General features: G+C 41.9%; 1 protein-coding gene across 1 annotated transcript in view; it reads right to left on the minus strand.

Moving 5' to 3' along the window:
• Window positions 1–591: 591 nt before the first annotated feature.
• The window catches only part of OXCT1 (3-oxoacid CoA-transferase 1), a 125,694-nt gene continuing 103,785 nt past the window's right edge, over window positions 592–22,500 (minus strand). Inside the window, exons 15-18 of the mRNA XM_073343852.2 lie at window positions 14,889–14,969; window positions 12,920–13,021; window positions 4,796–5,021; window positions 592–1,320 (exon numbers count right to left, since the gene is read on the minus strand). Of these exons, the coding sequence (XP_073199953.2) occupies window positions 4,980–5,021; window positions 12,920–13,021; window positions 14,889–14,969 (225 nt within the window). The 3' untranslated portion in view covers window positions 592–1,320; window positions 4,796–4,979. The remainder of the gene's footprint in view (window positions 1,321–4,795; window positions 5,022–12,919; window positions 13,022–14,888; window positions 14,970–22,500) is intronic.

The raw sequence follows: 22,500 nt of genomic DNA on the forward strand, positions 1-22,500 counted from the left end.
TAACCCTTTGTCCCCTGGGCTGTGCCTGTGTGCACACAACTGCACCTTCCCTGCCACACTCAATGAAATTTACCCTGTAGGACAGGTAGATTTTCAGGGTCCAAAACTGTAGCCTACTTGCATATTTCTGATACCTAATCTTTAGCTCAATTCATGCACAGGAAGAGGGAATGCTGGGGCATGGCCCTGCACAGAAATTGTTGAGGACTTTTATTTCTGAGCAAACATCTCTTCTGTGCAAAGTCTGAGCATTTTTCTTCTTGCTTTTCATCCAGCTTTTTTGTTGTGCTGGTTGTGATGTGAGGTAAAAGGACACGCTGACATACATGCCCATGAATGATGTTCAGAAGTCTATCATAAACAGGCAGCATTTCCATCATTTCAGCAATCACCATGATTGATCATTCATCAGGCAGACACTAGAATTTATCTTCCTGGGCAGGAATGATGCCTTAAAACACTTTCAGGCTACAGATGCACATTAATACCGGAGCTTCAGTCCTTGTATTGCTAAATATAAAAAGACTGTCTCCCACCTTTTGTGCAATAATCTTTATTCTAGAGGGACAAATCATTCCACAAGGCGTCCAGATCACACAAAGTAATTCTTGATATGTTGCTACATGCAGGTGGGCTCATGATCTCGTCCCTCCTTGGCATCTCCTTTTCCTTATACTCACGTTTGAGCAGTGTGAACTGCAAGTCACTTAACAATGCATTTACTGTGGATGCTTTTATGAGCTGTCACTCAGACTGGCCAAACATGCAGTGCAAGAGGAAATACTATGCAAAGCACTATGACCAGTTAGTTGGGCTCAGTTGTTGTTCTCCGATTATGCATTCCTCCTGTTTATCAAGTTCCTCCATCTCCAGCTAATATCACATACATTTTGTGTAATAAGGTGCACTGTCATTATCATAGCACATTCAATATGCCAACACAAAGTCTGCTGATTCTCGTACGTTTCTAAAGGAACATTCTTAGGATGCTTCATTATAAAGAGCACTAGCAATCTACATGATCAGCCCTTTTTAAATCTTTTAATTTTTATTGATTGTTTTGCAAGTACACGTAAAGGACTTTGACAAATAGCTTACAATACAATAGCCATTTATATCACCTTTTCACTTTTTGCTTCTCCAAGGGACAAAATCATGTATTGGTTTAAACAATTAGAAAGAGAAATAAGTCATAGTGATATGACAGAATCACCACCTTCTTCAACTCAAGGGCATTATATTATCTCTGTCTTGTGAAGTGCTGCCATCCAGGTAATGATCTAATTGATATCCAATTGGACCTTCCTCATGCTTCCTGGACTTCATGTTGCCATGGAGGAGAGAAAGAAGAACCTGTCATCACAACTATTACCTAGTTTGTACATTACAGCTATGAACCAGACTTCCTTGTGCTCTTCAAAAGGAACGCTGTCTGGCTGACTAACAAGAATGGCTTTGGCCGCTAGGAAAATCAAATTTATACATTTGCACTCATCATAATACAAAGTCTTGCCAAAACATGACCACAAAATTAATACAGTTGGCTTGTGGGGGGTCACTTGACATTTATCTAAGAATATAAATACCTTCCCATAGTATCAAGTTACTGAAGCAAATATAGACAGCATGGAAGACAGATATTTACACTATAATTGTATGTTGATAAGTCCTGATTCAACTCTTATCTCCACTCGTGTAATTCTATTGACTTCAATTCTCCTGAGTGACACTCATACAAGCGTGAGGTGAATCAGGTCCAAAACATTCATCACACGTGGCAGTCCCCAAATGCTCTTTTTTACTCTTGATCAAGCGTTGAATTTTCCCTAAAGGAAAAATATTACTTGCTGTACAGACTTTAGCTAATTAATCCTCACAAGGTAAATCTCTCTTTTCAATTAGGGAAACTGAAGCAGAGCATGTGTCTGAGACTTTTCAAAGGCCACAAGTGAACAATCAGAAAAGTGAAGATTAGAACTCAAGAGTTCTTGGCCCCCAGTCCTTTGCTTAAGGTTTTGAGATATGAACTTCTAACTACTATTAGACCATTCTGCTCTTTTGAACATCAAGTCTAATGGTATAAGCACATCTGAATGAAGGATCCTAGGGGGAGAAGTAATATATATTTGCTGCTGCCCTCTCGCACCTATCAGACACCACAGTTGTGGTAAATATACTCCGAGGAAAACTTTTAGACAGTCTCCACCAAATTAATTGCTACTGAGCTTAATTTAATATGGTTTATCCCATTAGATAACATTCAATTCTCTAGATTTTCTAAAAGATTTCCCCTCCTTTATTTAAACATAGTTTTCTTTATAGACAAATTAAAAGTATTAAAGGAGTGGCAAATCCCCTCCTTAGATAATATGTTTTACGTATTTCCCTTTAAAAAACAATATACATACTGAGTGTTCTTTAGTAAATCCAAGAGTAATTGCTAGCAGGAACCTATTTATGACCCCATCCATTCCATCAAAAGTGGCTCTTAACTGATCCTCAGTAATAGAGATAATGATATGCACTTTTTACTGTCTACATCACCAGGACACTATACTCTCTCAACAGCAAACACTATCCGTGAAGGGTCTTTGTGGATTAGCTCAGGCTACTTAGCCGCTTGATCATCAACCCGGGATTGTTTTATGCGAACCCACAGTGCATTAGCTTCCATTATAGCAGAGCCATTACCGAGCAATCCCATAGAAATCTAGCTACACAAAACCCCTGGAAATAATTTCTTAAATCTGACTTTTTGGGTTTTACTCCAAATGGGTGGAAATGGTCAAACTGTTAATTGACATCTTTTCCCAGAGCTTATAATATAGAAAACCTCCTGATCTTAGAGCTGGTTGGAAACTAGGGCCAGTGCAGGATTGTTGCTTGCAGCTTATTCTGGAGCGCTTTTGCCAGCTTCAAACCTTTCGAACAAATTAAATATCAGCCAAAACCCTCTTTGTATTAAACGTGACCTTAACACTACCACTTACGCAACAGCTTTCTTCTTCAGATATTCACTTGTAGGCCTGGCTACACCCCCAAGTTATATGCCTGTATAGTTAAAGGAGTACAACCCCCCCGTGCACACCCAGTTATACTGGTGTAGAGGTGCTTATGCTAGTATAGCTTATTCCTTTAGGGAAAGGAGGAGATGCTATTTTGGTATAATGCACATTTATACAGGTATAACTGCATCTGCAGTAGGGGCTGTACCAGTATAGCAATAGACATTCACACCCCTAATCAAATTAGTTATACCCGTACAAAATGCGTGTGTAGATCAGGCCTACTTTTACAAGAACCCTGTGAAGGAGTATTGTTCCCCACTAAACTGAGGGAAATGAAGGAGAGAAGCCCAAGGACACTGAGGAGCTAGGACACAGGAGGACTATTTCTGGCCCCCAGTGCTGTGTTCAGAACATTCCCCTGCTCCTCCCACAACATTTTATGAAGTGGGAGACTTCCTAATCTGTCTCAAATTCAGTTTTTCCTCTCTCTCTCTCTCTGCCTGGGTTGCTTATATTATGTACCATTTTCTTTTGCATGGCTTCCTGGCATATAGCTGATTCTTACTGTTGATGTCACATGTATGACAGGACCTCACTTAACCAAAGCATTTTGGAAACTTCCAAAATATTTAGAAGAATTGGGAAAGAAGCCACTGCATCTAGAGCTAGTACTAGACTTTGGTTAACGTGGATTTTTGTGAATTAGGGTCCCACGTAATGGAGTTATGTTGTACTGGCCTGAGAGGGAAGGACCTGTGTTGTCAGACCTGTGTTCTATACTATATAGAAAAAACAACAGTTCTCTTTGTAACTCAGAGTGGGAAAGGGAAAAGACTTATCAAGTGGGGAGGGGGGAGGGTAGGAAACCTAGAGAAAGGAAACTGCATTTCATCTTGACTGTGGCTTCTGTGGATGCGAGTCCTGAAACGCTACTTGCTCCCTGGATCGGCAAGAGCTGGGGAAAGAGCTGATAAACAGGGAGCCTATCACTTTAAACCTTTCCTCAATCCGAATTTGAATAGTTGATAAAATGTCAGTTCTGAAAAGGAGCTCCTTTCCCTGACTCTTCCACAGTCACTCCACCCTTCTCCTTACAACCCAGCATTATCCCTGTCCACCCACCTTTCCTCTCTGGGACCCAGGCCCATATCCTTTGCAAGGCCATCAACTTGCCTGTTTGAGGGAAGAGACCTTTTGTGTTTCCCTCCCAAAGTGGCCCCTTTCTAGGTTACACATTTGTGGGTTTCATCATTCAAATAGAAGAGACCAGAGTCATACTCTAGAAGGTGTACCTTCTCTTAATTAACACCAGTACATAGATACCACGGAAAATGATCATACATTCAAGGTTAAGGGCCCAATTGCTCCCATTGATTTCAATGGGAGTTTTGCCACTGACTTATTGGTAACAGGTTGAGGACCCAAATTTTCACAAAAAAGTGGAAGCCCATGTGTCAGATGTACATCTGCAGCTCTACATGTTTGCTACAAGCTCAGCAATCATCCCCCAGAAGAAAATCAAGAAGCGCCTCACCATATATTAGAATTACTATGACATTTGCAGTATTTCCACTTCCAGTGGTTAACTTGTTTGTAAAACTTCAGAAAATGCACAGGCAGTTGGAAGTTGGCATGCACATTGTCTGTTTGCACAGTAGGTCTGTACTTTTTAAAAAATGTAGTCCTCAGCAATAAGACGACTTCTACAAGGCATTTCCTTGAGTCAATGCTTATTAACAATCATGGTTGTAGTATGAGGTTATCAAAAAGTTAGGTATTAAATTCACCTTTTTATTAAAACTGGACTGTAATGTCATGCGAGAAACAGCTATCACAGCCTGAATCTAACTACTAGGAAACTACTTTAAAAGCCCTTTAAAAAAAGTATAATTGCAAAACAGACACTGATTTCCCTTCACTGAGCTCCCGTTTGGAAACAAGAACTCTGGCAAGTCCAGACCAGCTTGCTTTTCAGGTTGAAATCTGCCTCATCGGTATGAGATTTGGTGCAACCTAGAAAAAAAGAGAGAGAAAAAAATAAGTTGGCAAACACACACAACAGTGCAAACTAGGTTATTGTAAGCATGTCCCTGTCCCCTGATTTCCAACTATGAAACACTGCAGCAGCAGAAGTCCCATTACCAACTGGCTTTTAATATATAAACACAGTTGAGATCTTCCAATAGTTATTGCACTGCCATTACAATATTAACACAAGACTGCCAAGAAATCCTTAGCTAATAAACCCCATTATCCGAAAACAGCTCAGCTTGTCCATCAATCCGCCTCAAACACCTGACAAAACAGAAGTGTCCTGTCGTGACGGGCCCATGTAGAACAATTCAAAGATTGGATTTAAGAAAAATGGTATCCGTGGCTGTGCAGACTGTTTGAATGGGATGTAGTCAGGAAAGACAGAGTATTTTCAGCTAGCATTAATACAGTACAAGGTTATTTACATTTTCTTACCCTCCATCTCCCAACTTATTCCATCACAAGGATATTTTTATTTGATTGTTTTTTAAGTCATTCATTCCCAGCATATATGGTACTGTACAAAAATTAAAACCAATTAGTAATATAGACTGAGACAGAGCAGCCATCCTAGCAAAACGGAATGGGCAACAGAAAAATAACCCAAAAGGGAGAGCTGATGAAAAAAAGAACCCATGTGTGTGATGGGAAGGGGGGTGAGGAAATTTGCTGGGGGTGGAGAGCTGAAACGGTGCACAAATGACTGATCCAAATTAGTATGGTTATAACTAAGCCCTGAGTATAGAGATAGAGGGACACTGCTGGATAGTCTCAGGAAGGGATCACCTTCTACTCCCAGCCTCATGAAGAGCAAAGGCAACCTGGATGACATCAGCTGCCTCAGATGAAAGAGAATACCTCCAGTACCTCAGGTCTAGATGATTAATCGGTCTCCGTAAAATCTGACCCACTGCATTTCTTCTGCCTCCTTATCCCACCCATTTCACAGTGCTGAACATGCTCACACATTATGTCTTTGCAACCATTAGTGGCCTGTTGCTTTTAGAGGTGCAGGTCTTTATTTCCTACAGACAATGTGCAGTTTAATTTCTGGAATTATTCTTCCGTGAACCACAATAAATCATCCAGTCTCTTGTGGAAGTAGCAGCTGAGAAGCCAGGCTTGGTTCACACAGAGTATTTTTTGTGCTGAATGTTAATGAGACATCTTGGTGGAATGAGACACTGTACATTGATTTTTCAAAGCTCTGTGTAAACTGGGATACTAAATTGCAGCAAGCATGTGCATTGAGCAGTGGGAGAAACTCTCTCAGTGTATGGACACCTTGGGACTGGTTCCAGGAGGCTTACGTTTTCACATCTTAAAATGCATATGCACTGTATTTAGCATGGGGCAATTCTGCCAGCCTTGAGCAGTACTTCATTCCATGAGTGCTTCCACTGAAATAAATAAAAATACTTGAGGAGTAAGGAACTATTGGAGGTGAGTGAGAATGGCAGACTCTAGCTCTGTATTTTCTGACAACAGTGACAAAATTCAATTACGGTGAGCAGATATTGTTTATCTGTTGTCCTGGTTTTCAGTACCAGTGTGGCTTGGAGTCAGGGCTGGCTCTCGGTGCTTGGGGTGGCACGTTATTAGGGGCGGCGTTCCGGGGCCGGCCATGCTGACCCTAGAAATGTGCCCCCGCCAGCCCTGGGTCGCCTCCGCTCCGCCTGCTCCCCTGAGCGCACCGCCGCTGAGCCGCTTCTCCCCCCTCCCTCCCTTTTCACGCGGCAAGCCTGGGAGGGAGGGAGGGAGGAGAAGCCGAGCGGTGGCACAGTCTGGGGAGGCGGCGGTGGTGGAGCAGAGGTGAGCTGGGGCGGGGAGTGGTTCCTCTACCTCCCATTACTTCCTGCGCTCCCCCCAACCCTCGCTCACCTCCGCTCCCCGTGCTCCCTTGAACGCGCTGCCTCTCCCTCGCCTGACATGGAGGGGGGAGAAGCAGGCGGAGTGGAGGTGAGCTAGGGCGGAGGGTTGCAGGGCGGGGGGAGCCACAGGAAGCAATGGGGGGGGGAAATGCGGCACGCCCATGGGAGGAGGTGAGGCCGGGGATTTGGGGAAGGGATTAGGAAGGGGCGGAGTTGGCATGGAGCCGGGGACAGGGCACGAAAAAAAAGCGGGGGTGGCCAAAAAATGTTTTGCTTGGGGCAGCAAAAATCTTAGAGCCAGCCCTGCTTGGAGTGTTTTACATTTGAATGAGCACATTACGTTAAATCTCATGTTTCTCTCATGGGTATTTGCACATCTGACACTTCAGCTGTCCCTTGTGTGCCCAGCATCCGCTCCCTCCAAGGGTCCGATCCACTGAAAGTCAATGGGTTGCACATCCTCAGCACTTTTCAGAATCAGGCCTAAATATAACTGTTTGCTATGAATAAATAAAATTAAATAAGCAGAAAATTGCTTGAGCAGCCCAAGGATGGCTAGTGGTTTAAAATCAGGGAATCATCAAGTTTACAATGCATAGACTCCCCACGGGTCTAAATCCCAACGGGATCCACTCAGTTCTATATCCCTTTGAGGCACATAAATACCTAGGTTACAGAAAGAAAAGGAGTACTTGTGGCACTTTAGAGACTAACAAATTTATTTGCACATAACAAATTTATTTCATGAAAGCTTATGCTCAAATAAATTTGTTAGTCTCTAAGGTGCCACAAGTACTCCTTTACTTTTTGCAAATACAGACTAACACGGCTGCTACTCTGAAACCTAGGTTACAGAGTGTGTCTTTCAATCTGTGGTGTTTCTCAGAGGTCTGCTCTGCTTGAACATCAAAAATCCCAGGGTATTTTGACTGAGGGCCTTGTGTCCTCTGCCAAAACTTTCCCCTTCCCACGTCCAAGGTTGTGATGTGAGTTGATTGTATGGTTGGGCAGCCATTCATTATATGCCTAAAAAAATCACTATATCGTGTTATCTGGAAATTATTTTTACTTGCAGATAAAGGCATTAGTTAAAGAGCATATTCTAGCCTCTTTGTACAAAACTCTGTTGCTCAATGCAAGTTCCACGGTGGGAGAGGGGTGACAAGGACAGGAAACAGGCTATACATTTAAAACATTCTCCATCATATAAACAATCCATTGTTTCTATAAAAAGGAAAGACATCTCTATGAAATAAAACCACAGAGAAATTGATGATATCCCATACTTCATATTATTTTTCATTCATTGGCTTGACCTTAGACAGTTCATTTTTTTTTTAACCAAACCAACAGCTGCTTGATAGTCAAACATGGGTTGTTTTTCTTGGTCTGAAAGCCACAGTTTTGAGCTCCATGTTAGCTTTTAATGTCTTTTTGTATCCCTGACCTAGAATTGAGCTTTCACAGGAAAAAACAAGAAGCTGAATCTTTATGTAGACAGACTTGCCTTATCAATTTTTATAATGAAATACATCTACAAAAGAATGTTTTCTTATTCTGTTCTCTCATGGTCTCATCAAAACTATAAACTGGTACAAGCCAAAAGAGATTACTTTGCCAAGCTGATCTACAAGCCAGGCAGTAGCAGATGTGATTTAAGTGTACAAGATAAGCCAATACTTTGTCTTCACAGCCTAGTGAAATCCAGAGTGAATTGTTTATTTTTGATACAATACCAGGTTCCTAACAAAGATTGGTGACTCTAAATCACTTGTCCCTTGGCATGTAGCTGCTGTGGATGTCCTCTAGGAGAGGCTTTTTCAAGCAAGTAACCCGGCTGTGAAAATAACAACGTACAGCCAAATATCTCTCAAAGAAACCATAATATTTCTAAATGGCTTTCCTTGTGTATTTTTCTTACAAGAAGCAGTATGGATCCAAAAGCATCTGCATTATGGACAGCATCATGTATGGCTCAGTATAAAATTACTGCGCAATTTGTACTCATGCATTAAACGTTAAATTGTAACAAACCCAAAAGACAGTTATTTTAGCTAATGTTTTCTGAAGCCATTGAAAAATACTATCAACAGAAACGTTCAACTCCATAATCTATTTTCTTTAGCTCTATACAAAATAGTACTTCTTCACAGGAAAAAGTACTGTATAAGATGAGAGAATTCTGCTTTTCATTCCTATCGGCGCAATGTCATTAAAGTCATTGTTATTTTCTGGTGTAAACAGCAGCAAAACTCAATTCACTGAACAGAAATAATAATTTAAGTACAGCAAGTGGTATCTTCTAAGGTAGACAGGGTCAGCATTTTGGTGTATGAGGAAAAGCATTCACAACGCAGCTCTTCAGGTATTATTCTACCACAGAGTTCAGGGCTTGAGCTGGGTGAAATGTTTTTGATGAATAAACGATTCGCTGAAAAATGCAGTTTCAGTCAACCAGAAACTATTCACAAATTTGTGTAAAGCTCTCCAAATAGCTTCAACTGAACCCAAAAACACGAAATGTTTCAGTAGCATTGAAATGAAATGCTTCATTTTGACCCAACCCAATATTTTGTTTCAATATTGGGCATTTTGACAAACGTGGACTAAGTTTACAAAATACTGGACGGGGAGGAGGGGGCAAGACCCCTCCCTTATAACCTTTAGGCAGTGGTTAGGGCACTCACCTAGGATAGGGGAGACCCAAGGTTCACGTGCCCCCTCTACCTGATAAGAAGGGTCTCCCAAATTGAAGACAATGTCCCAAGCCACTGGGCTATGGGATATTCTGGGGTGACTCTCTCTCAGTCTCTCCTCTTGAAGCTATTCCAGTTTGTATACACTATTACATAGGGGGTATCAACACTGGAAAAGAACAACAACAAAACAACCATGGCAGCGAGTTTCTCAGCCCAGGTCAATTGACTTGGGCTCAAACTATGGGGCTAAAATTAGCAATATTGACGTTCCTACCTGGGCTGGAGCCCCCCAACAAAGGAGGAGGGCCTCAGAGCCTGGACTCTAGCCTGTGTGGGAACATCTACATTGCTATTTGTAGCCCCATAGCACGATCCCTGTGAGCGCAAGTCAGTTGACCCAGGCTCTGAGTCTCACTGCCATGTTTTGTGGTGTTTTTTTTTTGCAGTGTTTATGTATCATAGTCATTGGAGTGGGTCTTAAACTCGGGTCTACCTAAATGAGTACCCTAACGACCAGGCTATACAGTCATTCTCACTCTCTTCCCCTGGCCCAACGACTATCAGTTGTCATTATGAATGACTGCCACACGTGCTACTACAGTAGCTTCAGCCATTAGCTCTTTCAATGCTGATCACAAATGGCCCATAAAAATACATTAAATACGTTAAAAGAAAAGGAGTACTTGTGGCACCTTAGAGACTAACCAATTTATTTGAGCATGAGCTTTCGTGAGCTACAGCTCACTTGTGGCTTAACCCCCTTTCTAAACTTCCAAGATTATAGAGGGTGGGTACTGAATGCAAAAAAAGATGAATCTACACAATCAATTTTTGTATGCTTTAGCATTGACTTTACTGATTGCACGAGAGGCTCTGTGACTGGAGAAAAATAAATCCTGACATTATCAAAGTATGCAAAAAATCAACCCCTTTCCTTAAATCATTACTGGAAGGATGATCAAAACCAGTTCTTTTGTGTAAAGGTCTGCTGAATACGGAGGGTTGTTTCAAAAGAGAAATTTTAAAACACAAGGTTAATAGAGTGACTTCAGTAAGGTGTTATGTGGACAATGAATTATGCAGTCAAGCTGTTTTTATAGCAACGTGTTATACTCTGCCAGTTGCAGGTCATTTCAACATTAAAAATAGAATTCCTCCCAATTAGCTGAATCTATTTTCAGAAGTGACCTGCCTCATACCTGCCTCTCATTTATTTAAAAAAAATGCAGAACAATAAAACTAACACACAATATTTTGGCACTGTTTAGCAAAATGTATTCCTACAGATGCAGATACGGAAGCTTATGAAGTCAAAATATCTGGCCTGTGATCTTACAATTCTCAGCCCCACCCAGCAAGGACTCCACAGGAGGTTGTTGTCCACATTAGCGTATCCCATTGTAGAACTGGAGTAATTTTTTCTTTATTATTTTGTATTTTGGTAGTACAGAATGCACAGTGTACTAGGTACCGCCCTTGCCTGAAGGACAGCACCTGTCCTCACTGTCTCTGCCTCAAAAGGTTTTACCAAATAAGAGGACAAGCACCACATTGTGGATGTGGAAGGAGGATAGTGACAGGGTGCTACCTCAGAGCACCCCCTTGTGGCACAGCAATTTCCTGTAGGCACACTTTCCTCAGCTTCCTTTAGTGGGGTTCAGAAATCAATCACTTGCCTCCACAGTCTTTAAACAATATTTCCCTTCCCCTGGGATCTAATTCAGGGGTTCTCAAACTGGGGGTCGGGACACCTCAGGGGATCGCGAGGTTATTACATGAGGGAGTTGCGAGCTGTCAGCCTCCACCCATTAACCTTGCTTTGCCTCTACCATTTATAATGGTGTTAAATATATAAAAAAAGTGTTTTTAATTTATAAAAGGGGGGGGGTCGCACTCAGAGGTCTGGTATGTGAAAGGGGTCACCAGTACAAAAGTTTGAGAACCACTGATATAATTTATTTAGCTTATACAACTTCCCTCAAAGAGCTCCCCTTTACATTCAGGAGGCCTTACATGCCCTCTGTCTTGGGGACTTGTTTTGTTTTTTTTTAATAGTCCTGGCCTTTCTGGTCTATAGATTCTACCCTTATATTCAGGGGTCTTCCTAGCCTTCCCCTTTGGAGTAAGGGATGGGGTGGCTTTCTGTCAAACTTCTCCCTCCTTGGCACAGGAGGCCCTTGTTGCACTGTGATCTTTACCTCAGGCCCAACTGTGGCTTTCAGTCAGCTTCTCCGCCAGTAGACCCCTTTCCCCCTGGACTGGGAGAGGTCAGCAAGTATTAACCTTCCACTGCTGGTGTCTCCAGGCTTTGAGAGAAGAGGCAGCATATATACAGCCCTCTTTCCCAGAGCTGGTGAGGGTTGGTTGGGAGAGAAGGGAGCCCTGCCCCACTCTCTCTACCAAAGCTCTTGGTCTTGTCCCTTAAGGAAGAGCATCACAGGTTGTCCCCAGACACAGACTGTTCCCTGGACCGCTTCCTGTCTTCCCATATCTGCCTTTGCCATTTTTCTTGATCCTTGAGTACCAAACCATAAAGGGGCCACGGCATGGTGCAGGGGTGGAAGGACCTGTAGGCCCTACTACTAATAAGCGGACAGATTACCTTGTCACAAGAATACATTCAAAATATGTACAATTGTTATATGCACCACATACGGCATCTGTTTGGTTAAATATACATCATTAGTTATACCCCACTGCCCCTCAAGCCTTTCCATCTTTAACTGGCCCATTTCATGTATGCATCATTAAAGAACTGAGACTCTTGAGAAGGGATTTGAAGGATGAGAAAGTAGTGGCCTTATAGATTAGTACCGAGAGAACATTTCACACATATGGGGCAATTTTAAACTGTGTATTGGAAAATGTAGTAAGAAAAATCTGTGCACAAAAGGACTCTGGGTGAGCTAATTTTTATATCATTGAACAGGCTCTAATATTCACCCACCATCCTAGTGAAGCTGACCTATCCCCTTCAATGCATTTGCTCAGTTTCACTCCCCAACTGTCCTTGCCAATCCAGTCCTCCTCTCCAGTTCTTCTACTGCACCCATCCAGTCCCCAATCCCAGGCCTAACACCCTCGCTCGCTCTCACCTTAGTCAACCTACAACTTCCTTCCCTGCTCTCATGGCAAGCATCCATGTGATCTAAACTTCAGTATCACCTGCCACCCTGACACAGTCACACACACACTTTGAAAGGTGAAAGCTACTGGATTACAAATAAAAGGCTTATGTGCTTTTCTTATCTGTTAAGATGGCTAGGTCTGGAACACGATGACTACATTTGTTCATACAATGACTTACTGTAAAGTCACAGCCAGTGCTTTTCTTGATTTCATCTACTGACAGTCCTTCCCAGATTTCAATCAGGGTCAGTCCCTTTTTCTTGTCCACATCAAACACAGCCTGTCAGATTCAAATAAAATATGAGTCATTTTTAGTGTAAGAAGGGATAATAAGGAAATGACTATTTATATAATAAAAAATGGTGAGCTGAAATATGTACATTTCTATTAGAAGGGTAACAAATTATGCTGTTATTTACATGTGTCAATTTTCTGACCTATAACTGTCCAGTAAATATCAGTGTAATATTCATTAGTACTTGAAAGAATAAAAACAAACAGGGGAGTTAATATTGTAAAAGTATGTATCTGTTATTCTTTGGATGAATTCAGCCATTTTAGACAAATTGGTAGGGATGGGATCTACACCTTACTGGGCAATTCTGGTTGGATTTTATGCTTGCCTGAGAGGTGACAACTGGTGGTGGAAGAGGGGACTGCTTGCCCTCTTTGTTTTTTAGGTTAGGGTCAGAAGTGAAATACATCTGATTGTTTGAAGGGTCCATGGGTGATTTTCTCCACTTCAATTGCACCATCCAATTTGATTATTTTGGGAGTCCAGGGCTGCCAATGAAGCAGAGGTGGTGTTGTTTTTTACAGAACACCTGGGATAAAGTGGCAAAGCCTGTGTAAGTGAGCAAGGACAACCTTCTGAAGCTTTTTCTGGCACTCTGGTTACTGCTTTGCACTTCCACAGCTCACAGCACATTTAATAATAAATACATACATAATAAAGGCTGTTTCTGTATTTCCACAAATGCAAAATACAGGTCATGTGGGATTTAATGGGTGCCAGCCAGAGAGACTTATACTGGTTGCATGCTGTAGCCAATAAAACTCATAATATGTCAAGACATTTTCCCAGAGAAAGTCAGTTGAAAAAGGTGAAGGTTTAACCTGGAATCAAAGGGAAGTCACAGATTTGACATAGGAGTGGACTGAAGCTCAGATTGAACACTTAATTATCCTTCCCTGGGGTATATCAGGCTACAAATTTGATTTACGAAATTACACAGGGATTTACATCCCTAAATCTGAAGACAGAAACTGGAGGTAAGAAACACCTACTTTAGGATGTTGGTTTGGAGATGGTTAGAGTTTCCAGTTGAATTTAAGTGATATTCTGGTGTATACATAAGAGATATTTCTTATAGGAATATATGATAGGTGCATATATGTACAAAGAAGGATCTGCCCAGGGCTGGTTCTTATAAAAATGCCTGTAGGTTACTCGTTTTTTCCCCAATCTTTGTTCAACTTTCCTTTTCAACTATACATTTGTATGTAGCCTGTTCCTAGAGTCAGACTTTAAATAAGTTTCACATTTCATTTGTTTTCTTCTACCTTGTGGAGAAAGATTTATTTAAGATAACAAGTAATATACTCCTGGGGGAAAATGGCATCTAACATGACTGCCTTTGAAGCACACTACTTAGTATGATAAGAGGGCTCCCGCAGAGACTACCCTTAGCCCTCCAAATGTAAGCACTTATAATAAAATAAAGGTGGTGGCAGCAATAACTTAATTTTCTCAACCTCTATTGAAAAGGTCCACTGAACTACTCTGTGCAGCGAACAGACTGTTTGGGGCTCAGTTCTGCCTCCCTTCCTCACACTGAGTAGTAAATTACTTCACAAGTAGTCCCATGAAAGGCTGATAGCAGACACTCTTCATAATTCTATCACAGGCATTTGAATGTGTTTGAAAACGTGGCCAAGTATGTTTGGGTGCTAAAGGATCGCATTTTTCAAAGGAAAACTGAGACCCACCCAAACTCCTGAATCCACCTCCAAGGGGATCTACCATTTTCATTGTTAAGTGATGCTGCATATCATTCATGCTTGCACTAAATTAAATTTAAATATGATTTGGTGGCACTTTCTAGAGTGAAAAAAGACTGGAAAAGGACTAAAGAAATGTACTTTACCTTCTCCGTAATGATACGATTTACACATTGTTTCCCAGTTAGTGGCAAATTACATTTTTCCATAATTTTGTGGACGTTGCCCTGCATTTAACAATAGACGGACAAACATTAGCTTTCAAGAACCAATATTTCTTGTTCAGAATTCAGATAAGGACAAGAAAATAATACACTTAAACATCACAGGTATAAGCACTCTGCATGCATGAAACACACACTGTACTCAGACCTCTAACGCTGGAGTCCTTTCCGATGGCAGATTATATCTGATCCCAAACACTTTGTGCTAGATCGTGTCTTGGATTACAGACTCATGCGGAGGAGTAAAAGGGAATAAGAACTTCTTTACATCCTTGTGTGGGCTACACAGACCCTATGCCCAGTGTATTTCTACTTACCGCTTCCCTCCTCCTGGAGCTGGGTGGGGAATGGGTGGAGCCTTAGCCAATTAATGCAGCAGCTGAGCTGATCTGGGGCTGTCATAATTGGCTGCTGGAATAAGGGGAAGGCAGGGAGGGAACTGTACCTCAAAGAAATCTCTCTGGAAAACCATGCCTCCAGGGGTGGTGCAATACATAGAGCTTGTCTTGCTTGGGGCTGTGCCTAAAAGCACAATCTAGCTCTTTATTATTAAGGTGAAAGCCCAAATAGTGGTTACTTACTTGGGAGCTCACGGAAACTACAGGGAACCTTCCATACCCATTCCTTTGTACACTCGGCAGGGAACCAGCTCACTTACGTGATATTTCTCCGACATGCTTATCTATGCACAGTACTTACAGAAAGTCTGATGCACACATAACTGATTCCAGCCCTTAGGAGGCTGTACCCACAGCCAGGAATAGCTATTCATATAATCAAGTTCAGCCCCTCTACCCAACAGAGACTTCATGCTCACCTAGCACACACCCCTTTCCCTGTGCCTACACACAGCAAAATCGAGAAATGATACAGGCTGGACAAAACTGTATCATCCAAAAGTGTTATGTAGAAGCCACATGGTTTCTCTCTTAGACAGAGCATCAGTCTACAAATATTATCAAACGGAATCTATTTAATTTCCTTCAGGGACACTATGTGTCAGCTGAACTATGAGACTTCCTATTAAATGAATGTAGGCAGAAACTGCTCTGAATGAACATAAAATGGACTGATCATTGCCCTTCAATTGCTAGTTGTACGTATTTTACAGATATAGCCATAAACGTACACTTTGGTAATATACTCTTATCATTTTATGTCTAATTATCAGTTTTCTTTTATACATTTCAAAGGAGATCTAGAGTGTTGCAAGTCTAAATTAATCAGCTGAACTCACTGATGAATTCTCTGTGTTTTACCACTGTCAGCTCTCCTTAAGTCTAATATAGCTTGAGCAGCCAGACCTCAGCAAAGTCAATTCCTGGATGCTGACAAAATGAGCAATCTGTGGGTTGTGAAAGAAATTTTTGCTGGGAGGAACTATTGCTTCATTCTAATTATATAAGCAAGATCCACATCTAGTATCAAGGCAACTACTCAGATAAAACTAACAAATTTATTTGAGCATAAGCTTTTGTGACCTACAGCTCACTTTATCCGATGAAGTGAGCTGTAGCTCATTAAAGCTTATGCTCAAATAAATGTGTTAGTCTCTAAGGTGCCACAAGTACTCCTTTTCTTTTTGCGGATACAGACTAACATGGCTGCTACTCTGAAACCTCAGATAAAACTGATTTCAGAGTAACAGCCGTGTTAGTCTGTATTCGCAAAAAGAAAAGGAGGACTTGTGGCACCTTAGAGACTAACCAATTTATTTGAGCATGAGCTTTCGTGAGCTACAGCTCACTGACTCAGTCTTAATGAAAATAATTACTTGAAACAGACAGCATTACTTTCAAATGATCAGCTTATGTCGTACCTTTCTCAAGGACCTTCTGGCATTCTGTTCTCATAACAGCCAAGATTGATCTGTGCTATTTTAAAAGTTTTCAGTAACACAGCAAGAACACTTTTAAGGTCATGTAATATCTTCTCTTGGTATCCTGTGGAGACTGAAATGTACAGGCTTGCAGAGGTGATAGCTTGAAGAGAGCCTCAGTGACCCTGAGAACAGATGCATTTCAGCGTCTTGAACAATTCAGCTGAAGATTATTTTATTGCTGCTTACTATTTGAGCTGGCTTTTGGAACCCACACATCTCCACCTATATCTGCAGGGCCACACCAGATTGAGAACTCAGATGAGACTGTGGGATCTGTTACCATCTGTGTTTAAGAGGTGTTGATTGTGTAAAAGAGGAATGTAAGTGTGTGTGTTTGTATGCGTGTGGAGGGGGGTGGGATCCAAAATCTGGTCCAACCTGTGCTAAAAATAGTTTTGTTGACAAACACATTTTGTTATTTGAGAGCGAAAACATCATTAATCTACCACGATGCATCAATATTAGAACTGTTCACAACGGAGGAGTGGATGACATAGGGTAATGGGATGAGCTTTTCAGCTCTTCATCACCTGTGTCAGTTCGACCCCCAGCCAAGGGTGGTTGAGATCAGTTATGATCTCTTTGTTCAGTGGTCTGCACTGGAGGCCTCCATCCAACTCAAGCTTCAGAAAGGCACTATTACACACAGCTGTATACATATTTTTACTATTCTTTGCAAAAAAAAATCCTCATACCTATTCAGTTCTTGGCCTAACTTGATTTTTATTACTCCTGGGCAAGGGTAGTGCATGTTTCGCCAAACTGCCTAACATTGCATGTTTTGTGCCTATTTGGTGGATAAATAAAACATCACTCTCTAGCACTATTGCCTTTCTCGTCTTTACAAGGAAAAAACTCACTTGGAAAAAAAAGATAAAAGAATTGCTGACAGCAGTTACTATCTAATCCATGGGAGGGCAAACTGTGGCCTGCGGGCCAGATCCAGCCCATCAGGGCTTTCATTCTGGTCCGCGGGATTGCCAGACCCGTGGCGCAGTGGGGGTAAGGCAGGCTCCCTGCCTGCCCTGGATCCATGCTGCTCCCGGAAGCAGCCAGCACCACGTCCCTGCAGCCCTGGGGGAGGGGCAAAGAGCTCTGTGCGCTGCCCCACCCCACCCCAAGGAGCCACTCCCAGACATGCTGGCCACTTCCAGGAGTGGCGCGGGGCCATGGTAGGCAGGAAGCCTGCCTTAGCCCTGCTGTGCGCCGCCACTTGAGGTAAGCGGTGCCAGGCTAGAGCCTGAACCCCAAACCTCTCCTGCACCCCGCATCCCAACCCCCTGCACCCCTCCTCCTCCCCATCCCCCTGCCCTGAGACCCCTCCTGCACTCCACACCCCCTTCTGCACCCAACCCCCTGCCCTGAGCCACTTCTCATGCCCTCCACTCCCTCCTGCACCCCAACCCCCTGCCCCAGCCCTACATTCATGACCCTGCACACAATTTCCCCACCCAGATGTGGCCCTCGGGCCAAAAAGTTTGCCCACCCCGACCTAATCAAACAGTAAAACAATGGTCTCAGTTTTTAAAATATATGCCCTGATACTGTAAATCAGAGCCCACGGGCAGAAAACCTCTAGCATTCAAGCACTTCTCAAAGTTTAAAGGAAGACGTACAAATAAACAATTGAAGTGCTGGCTGCAACTTCATAATTAACATTGAGTTCTCTCTTACACTTATTGTGGAAATTCAACCTCTTTGTCTGTATGAAAAATATAGCATATTGTCTTCAAAAGTACAGCTCAACTCTTGAGTACAGAACAAATTTTCTGAGAATTTACGAGCCTATCATAACAACCTGGAGGTTTTGTGAGTCATCACTGTAGCTGAAGATGTAAAAAAATTTAAACTGGTTATAAGATAAAAAGTTTCAAGACTGGGCTAAATAATGTATCAACCATAGAACATACCTGGTGACTCTGCTTGTAACAGATATTAGCATGGTAATGATAAGCCAAAACCACCACACTACATCTAAATGCCCTTGAATTTTGGGAAAGTTCAGACCCAGATGTGAACTCTTGGGCTGATCTCCAATATTAAATGTTTGCCACTTCTTTCAAATAGAATTAGAAGAGACTATAGAACTAAAAATGATAGCTTCACCTGAAAAATAACTGGATCATCCTGACTCATACCACAATACAAAACGATGTAGCTCACGAAAGCTTATGCTCAAATAAATTTGTTAGTCTCTAAGGTGCCACTAGTACTCCTTTTCTTTTTGCGAATACAGACTAACACGGCTGCTACTCTGAAACCTACAAAATGATGGTTTCCCAAATCTCCCAGAATAAGTGGTGTGGTGGAACCGAGGTGATGTCCTATTCATCCTAAACTTGCACTTATCACAGAGAGTGATAAGCACAGAAGTTATGGTACGAGTAAGTGTAAAGAAAACTACTTTGGTGTTTATGAAGACTGACAAGGCCCAAATTCAATATTCTCTGTCAATGCTGAAGTTACCTTGACAGCTCTTGACATTGCAGTAACTTTGGCTGGTATCTAGTTCTTTCACCCTCTAGCTTTTCCCACACTTAATATTTCTTCTGTTCCCTCCCCCCCGATTACTGGCATTCACAAACACCTCAGAAGCCTTGAAGGATCTGATATCAATCAGTCCTTTTTGTTGCAGCTAGATGTCATTTCTCTCTCCCCTGTAGCCTTTCACTACACATCAATGTCTTCCATCTTGATTTCTGTTAATCCATCATCAGATCCTAACCCTTTCTGTGAATTATCTTATTCCTGTTGTTTATTTTCAGAGTGATGTCTTTGGCTGTCTCTAAACCATTGACTTCTTATCAGTGCAGGTTTGTAACAAAATCCTCTTTTCCAAGAGCATGGTTAATGTGTACTCCTATATTTGTTTCAGTTGGTAGGAATGTTGGGTTCTGAGGGGGATGAAGGAGCACGCCTCTGTTGAGTTTGAACTACTTCTTAGATGCAGATGAAACAGTTTGCTCTCAAAGAGAAACTCTTTAAAGAAATAACTAGGATTGAACAGAAAATCTGCTCTGGCACAAATAGCTACCCCAAGGGAATGCTACTTGCTTCAGAAGTGGTGTTACTGGTGAGGGTTGTGTGTGTTTTTGGTTTTTGACAGAACATCTAAAAAGCATAACAGCAGCTTTCTATTTCTGAGTTTCAGCTTTATATACTTGCAGTTTCTTCACTCTTGGAGCAGCAAGAGCAAAGCAGTATTGAGAACCAAAAGAGAGGGACAAGCTCTCCAGGGAGAGCAAAATTCTCAATTTAAAAATAAATTAGTTTGTGAGAATGCCATTTTTCTTGCCTGACTCAAAAATGACAAGTAGATAATCACATAGCAGGTTATATGAGTTGCACATCTACCATACATTCCGATTATACAGTACAATAAACCATTCAAAGAGGAGATGATAATTATAGACAACAATCAACAAAAATAAATGTTTTTGGTGTCAGTCCTAACGTTTTTTCTCAGAGAAGATAAAGAAAAATCTGGAGTGGTAGCCCACAAACATCAGGCTATGAGACCACATATTTGCTGAAAAATGAAGAATGTACTTTATTTGCGGTAGTACCTTCCCATAGAAAGCAGAGACAGAATAATTAATACAGGGATTTCCACAACAGGCTCTCCAAAAGAAATGCACATAAGGCATTTCTTGTTCCTAAAGGCCCAAATTATACATACATGTGCAAGGGCCAGCCTTAGGGAAAATAGCACCTTGGGGGAGCTTGCTGCCTGCCCCCTACAGGAAACCCTCTATGGCACCTTCCCTGAGGAAGAGCTCGTTTTCCGGGTAGGGCAGGTCGGCAAAGCGAGCCCAGGTGGCCTGTTCCCTGCCCGGGCTTCCCGAACAGCAGGTGGCCACTCAGCAGGCAGAGCAGCAGCAGGTGGAAGGGCAGTGGCATAGCAGGTGTCATGCTACCGGGAGGGCGGAGAGGGGATGTGTGTGAGTGTCTGGTTCCCACCCCACAGCCCCCTTTATCCCCTCTCCTTCCCTCGTGAGCGGGCATGGCTAGTAATCATTACTTAGAAACTCAGTGCCCTTCTGCAGTTTCTTGACCATGGTATGCCCCCTGACTACAGAGCCCTGGGCAGTCACCTGTGTCGCTGACCCATAAGACCAGCACTGCATGCATCCAAGAATGAATAAATAAAACCCCACAATTCATAATAGCACAATTCTTGCATTTTCATTCTTCTCAGATTTCAGCACTCCCATTGACTAAAGTAGCATGTAAGTCAGTCCCAAGAATTTTACAAAGAGAGATCTTGCTTATACTATTTTAAACAGTGCATGGATGAGTTGTGTATGTAATGTCAGCCTGAGTTGCATTTCCTGACTTCTGGAGGTTAGGTATAAGTGTTCAGGGCCAGTATTTGCACACATTCGTATCAAAGCTGTGCCTGAAGAATATGCATGTGCACATGCAAATGGGTATTTGCACACACAGATTGGATTTTTGCTCATGCAAAATTTTTGCACTTTTGGTTATGTATTTGCACATGCATGCACACACATTATTTGGTCAACTTAGGGCTCTGTTTTTGAAAGTTTGCATCTTCTGTTCACTGTTTCAGATAAAACGTGAAACTTCTATATTTTTAAATAGGAGTCTCGTTGAACTCTTATACATGGCGCTGAAAAGTAATCCCTGAAGGCAGGTTTTTTAAAAAAAACATTTAATTTATTTAACTTTCCTAATTACTGCTATACAAATTCCCTAAGGCATTCCTAATTTTTATAGACCTAGTTATAAATCATAACAAATGGTTTGTATAATAAAAACATAGACGAGACTATAACTTTGTTTTGGTTTCTGCTATCTCAGAGATACAAAAGATTGGCTACAGTTGTAGACAAAAAAAGAAGACACTAATTAGATTATCTGGTCTACTTCCCTAAGAGGATTCTTCTTTGAGTATCTGTACACTCTTGGTGTGCATGCACTGGAGAGCTGAATCTTTTTACCAGCAGTGTCCACTGGGGCCATGCATGCATCTTGCATGCCTTTGTGTCTCCCAGTTCCTAAGGGAGGAGCAACCCCAGCTGCCACTCAGTTCCTTCTTACTGTCCATGGCAGTGAGACAGAGTAACTTCAGTGTTCTCCCCAATACTGTAGTCTCTCTATTGTTACATAGTTGTTAGTGAGGTTACTGTACTTGTTTTTTCTTAATTTTTCCAAATACACATATTTGTTGTTAGTTCACTGGCAACATAATACTAATTATGTAGATAGCATTAGACTTTTGTTACTTAGCTGCCTCAGAATCCAGGACTATCAGGCCTATGGCGGAATGAAAATCTCAAGGTTTAAAACCCTGCCCATTCTGTGATACAGCTATTCTACTGAATGAGGGACAGAGTAAGTGCCTTTTTTGCCTCTGGGAGGGCCATATCTGTGCAGGGTGTGTAGTCTGTAAGTCTTTTTCAAAATTCACCCTGATAGGAATAATCAGTGAGAGGGGCTCTGGAGTCCTCTCAAAGTAAGAATGTTTTGCTTCTGTATTTAGACTTTAAAAAAATCTTTTTGCTTATTAATAGTAATAGTGTTATGGTAGTTCCCAGAAGGCCCAGCCAAGACTGAGACCCCATTATGCTAAGCAATGTATAAACACGTAGTAAGAGAGAGTCCCTTTTCTGAAGAGCTTATAATCTA

This window comes from Lepidochelys kempii, chromosome 5 (assembly GCF_965140285.1).
Source record: "Lepidochelys kempii isolate rLepKem1 chromosome 5, rLepKem1.hap1, whole genome shotgun sequence".
Classification (NCBI taxonomy): Eukaryota; Metazoa; Chordata; order Testudines; family Cheloniidae; genus Lepidochelys; species Lepidochelys kempii.